The following is a 4,684-nucleotide window of genomic DNA, read 5'->3' as shown; positions in this document are numbered from 1 at the left end:
TCAGGGGCCTCCAGACATCCAGGGGCCTCCAGACATCCAGGACATCCAGGGGCCTCCAGACATTCAGGGGCCTCCAGACATTCAGGACATCCAGGGGCCTCCAGACATTCAGGGGCCTCCAGACATCCAGGGGCCCTTCCAGACATTCAGGGGCCCTCCAGACATTCAGGGGCCTCCAGACATTCAGGGGCCTCTATAAATGGTTTAATTCTAACACAGACCATAGATCTAAACCTTTAACATTCATTTATACAGAATGACAATGTTATTAAATGTTCTTGAATTCATTCTGCTCTGGCTTATCTGATGCTGCCTGCTACTTCTGGGTTTGTTTCACTGGACTATGTAAGGCACACAACAGAGAAAAATAAAAAGTACATTTAGGATTTGATTAGGAAGTTTATTTTGTAAAAGCTTAAATAATCATCTTGATAGTTTGATTGTTGTTACCATGGCGACATTAAGGTTTAATCTTTGTGTTTGAGCTGGTTTGTTCATAAATACATCACAGGAAATAACCAATAATCAGTGATTGATTTTAAACTCAGCCTGTTAACTTGGGCTCCTCTCACAGATCCACTAAATCTATATTTAACCTTGTTGGTGATGCTGAGGTTCTGAGTAGGAGGAACCGGGGGCCTAAATCACGATTCTGTCTAAGGCCCCATATTACCTTGGGCCGGCCCTGCATGAAGAGCCGCTGAGCTGAAATCTACCTGGAATCCACCTGAAATCCCCTGGTGGCCCCTGGTGGCCCCTGGTGGCCTCTGTGCCAGTCCTCTGATGCTTTGGAGACATTTTGATTTATTTAATTGTGGCATGTTTGGATTTATGCTGCAGTTCTAATCACTGCTACAGCATTTTCTCTGATGTTTATGTGAAATGTTGTGAAATCCAAATGGGTTGAATCTTCCTGTATCAGTTGATGCCTCCCCTGTTAAACTCTTTTGGAGCTGGGGTTCTTTAGATCAGGATGTCTGGTTCTGACCCTCAGAGGTGGAACCAGGCATTCAGCAGCCTGATGAAGTAAAAGTCACAAGTTTTCTCTGCAGCTGAAGCATTTCTGTGTTTAGGGGCGAGGCGGTTTTTTCACGCTATTGCAGGACAATTATGAAATATAGTTTTTCTAATGTCAACATCAGACCTAAGTTTTTATTCACTAACAAGAAAACAAAAAATTTAATGTTTGTTTCTTGTTTCATAAGTGACCACTGTTTAATGTTTTATGGTGTTGTACACTTTGAACTGCCGTGTTGCTGAAATGTGTCACAAATAAATTTGACTTGACCTGGAGGCACAGCCTGTTAATCACCCAGAGATACAATTCAGGTGGCAGAAGGGAAACAGCTAAAACATGGAGGACAGGAGACCTGAGGACCATGATGGAGAAACACTGGTTTAGATTAAAGGCTCCTGAACTCTGGAACAAACCCTCTGAAAACCTGCAATAAGCAGTATGGAGGACTGGTCCTGCCAAAATTGGCAAAAAATTTAGAAATGAATAAATGACGTGACATATTACATCCAAAAGATACCTTTGATTATGCAGTGTGACACAAATTGTCTTTATAATTTTCAATAGTAATAATTTAACAATGTCACCATTATTTAATTTTCTTTTCCCCCCCAATATTATTCTTTTTGTTTTTATTGTACACATTTTAATTACTTGTAAAATTTTAAAGCTGTGCTCTTCCAGTCTGTTTGTTCTTCAGATCCTCTCAGCAGGTCCAGACCAGATTAACGTTAATGTGTCTGTCAAACATCAGGAATCAGTCATTTTATTTTACACTCTGGTTCTCAGCTCACAGAGGAGGAGAGAAGCTTCTCCATCCACCAGGATCCACTGTATTTATTTAATTCACTTTGTTTGTTTGCTGTCAGTGTGGACTGACCTGTCCAGGTGACCCCGCCTCTCACCTGAAACATCAGCACCTCCTGTGGACATTTTGTAAGAAAATAGATGGATGCTGTGATCTGTAACCTCTGTGCTCTGCTTCCAGTTTTGCCCAGGATTTTCCCAAAAAAGAGATTTATTTTAAAGTTTAAATACATAAAAAATTCCCCCTTCTTGCATTTTGTGTAGTGGGCAAAAAGAAAAGAAGAGTGATGCAAAATACATAGAGGAAATATAATAAATCAATATATGATTAAATAAACTGTAAATAAAAAATATCTAAATAAATGGAGAATATGAATGAACAGAACCAGAAAGCAGCCTGTGGTGATTCTGAAGAGGTGAAGCTGAATGGCTCTTATTCTGACTTTAAACCAGATCAGAGACACTTGAAGCAAAAACTGCTTCAAACTGCAGTTTCTGCTCAGCATTGCTGCTAAACCTGCCAGTAAAGAACCAGATGAGACTGAAAGTACAGGAGGCATGTGGGTGTTTCTGTGTCTGAGAGAAGCTCAGAGGGCAGATCTCTTTCTCTCCTCAGCCAATGAAAAGCTTGTTGTGTCATAATGAACCCAACCCTCTGCACGGGTGGAGCCTTTAATAACACAGAGAAACAAACCCAGAAGTATTCAGGTGCAGCAACAACAGCAGCAGCATCGGATCAGCCTGAGAGGAGGATCTTACACCATGAAGACCTTCATCTGTCTCTGGTTTGTTCTGGTATTTCTGGATCTGTCTCTCTGTGGAGGTGAGCAGTTATCATGTCTTCATCAGAGCAGCAACACTAAACCTCCTGTGAAACTAGTCAGGCTGATTTTACGTGTTGTTTTAATCCTATGTGGGATTAAGAAGCTCTTGACTTTAAACTGATCTGAAAAAGGCATTTTTGACCCATTTGGATTATTTCAACCTGTTTTTACTTGTTTTTTATTATTATCATTGTTATCAGGGGTCGATGAAAAGGTTGATGGCTGGAACAACAGAGACACGTCTGTGTACTGAATGTAGCCGTATAATAGATTTGTGAGAGAAAAGTTTCTTTGTGTGAATCTTTTGCTTTAATGTTCTGCTATTCTAGTTTAAGCTGTTCTGCAGGACTTTGCTGAATGTTCTGACTTAATTAAATACTGAATACATAATCATCAATAAAACATTTATCTGACTGACCTTAACATATTTTTGTTTCACATTATTGTTAGAAAACCTGAGTTTGTGTCTGCAAAGGAAACTTTACATGAATGTGTTAATAATAAATAATATCAGAATCTGAACAGATTTGCTGGCCAACATTGTGCTCACAAACACAAACTAGGATTTGACTTCAGTTTCAGGAACTCATTGCATAAAGATATGCGTATAAAAATAATATATTGTTTCAGATAAAATAAAGCATAGAAGGAGTAATATGTATATGTATTTCCAGACATTTTTTTTCACTAAACAAGACAATCAGTAGAAGGTTTGCTGTGATGGTTAAAGGTGATTTTCCCAGTTCTCCTCAGGCTGTTTGCTGATCATCATGTTTAATGCAGGAACAGCCTGTGGGGTGAAACTGTCTGTCCAGTGACTCTGGACCTGATGGGTCCCTGCAGGATGATCCTGTCAGTAAATGAAGCAACAGAACAGCCTGAACAATGGTCGGTAGAAAACGACCAGCAGGGGAAGGTTCTCCTTCTTCAGCTGCAGCAGGAAGTCCAGTTTCTGCTGGACCTTCATCTGAACCGAATCAGAGAATCAGAACCAGAGAAAGTTCTGGTGGATCTGGGAGGGACTGACAGCAGGTTGATGAGGAGGAGAGGCAGCTCTCCTTCATCTCACTGGGTTCAGCTCCAGGTGGTTCTGACCATCCAACACCTCAGGAGCTTCACAGATGGGTCCCTGACAGGCAGCCATTCATGTAGAGAGGAGGAGGGGGGGGGGGAACCAACCCTGGGGAGGAAGAGGGGGGGGCTGATGGATCTGTTACAGGAGGAGATGCTCCTCATCCTCACCTGCTGCCAGTCAGGGAGGAAGATGATAAAACTACCTACAACATTATTTGATCATAATTAAGTCCATAAGCAAAGAAAAGTGTAAAAATAATGTCTGTCTGTGATAACGACAGATATTTCTATCTGTCTTTGGTTGCAGCCCTTTGTGCTCTGATGGAAGGAGCTAAACTCTGGATGGTTTCTGTTTGTTTTTGCAGATCCTGTAAATGTGACGGTAATACCTGGAGAAGATGTCACTCTGACATGTAGAGCTGCAGGAAACGGCAAAGTCTCAGTTCTAAGGCTGACCAGAGACGACCTGCAACCAGACAGTGTGCTGCTCTACAGGGATGGGCAGATTGATGAAGAGCAGCAAAATCCACTTTACAAGGGCCGAACCAAACTCCCAAGCCTCATCAGCACCGATGGAGAAATTAATCTGACTTTAAACAGTGTGACAGAGAAGGACAGTGGAGTGTATGAGTGTCGAGTCAGAACTGAAATAAAGAGCAACACACGCAGGAAGAGAGCCGCTTTAGAAAGCACCTTCATCCACCTGAGGGTTGATCCAGGTGAGAGTTTGTCTCTGGATCAGAACCAGCAGCTCCTGGTTCTGGATCTCAGATCAGATGATGATGATCTTCAGTGGGATCAGACTAACTCCTGGTTCTGTTCTGCAGGTCAAGGTCACATTGGACTGGTAGCTGGACTGGTAGTCGTTCTGGTCGTTGCTCTGGCTGTTCTGATTGTTGTGACTGCTGCGTTTGTCTGGAAGAAGAGGAGATCCTTTCATTCTCTTTCTCTTCATGATGAAGCT

The 4,684-nt window shown here is 41.9% G+C and overlaps 1 protein-coding gene across 1 annotated transcript; it reads left to right on the top strand.

Annotated features, from left to right (window-relative positions):
* Positions 1 to 2,443: 2,443 nt before the first annotated feature.
* LOC106943994 (butyrophilin subfamily 1 member A1-like) lies at positions 2,444 to 4,679 on the top strand (the record flags this gene model as incomplete). The annotated part of the gene is made up of 3 exons (XM_015027272.1): positions 2,444 to 2,645; positions 4,086 to 4,439; positions 4,548 to 4,679. Coding segments are annotated over exons 1-3 (547 nt in total), but the record flags the coding sequence as incomplete, so codon positions are not given.
* Between the last annotated feature and the right edge of the window lie 5 nt (positions 4,680 to 4,684).

This window comes from Poecilia latipinna, unplaced genomic scaffold (assembly GCF_001443285.1).
Source record: "Poecilia latipinna isolate Pla-1442-1.1 unplaced genomic scaffold, P_latipinna-1.0 Scaffold6550, whole genome shotgun sequence".
Lineage (NCBI taxonomy): Eukaryota > Metazoa > Chordata > Actinopteri > Cyprinodontiformes > Poeciliidae > Poecilia > Poecilia latipinna.
Note: the sequence above shows the minus strand (reverse complement) of the source record. Positions and strands in the feature narration are given on the sequence as shown.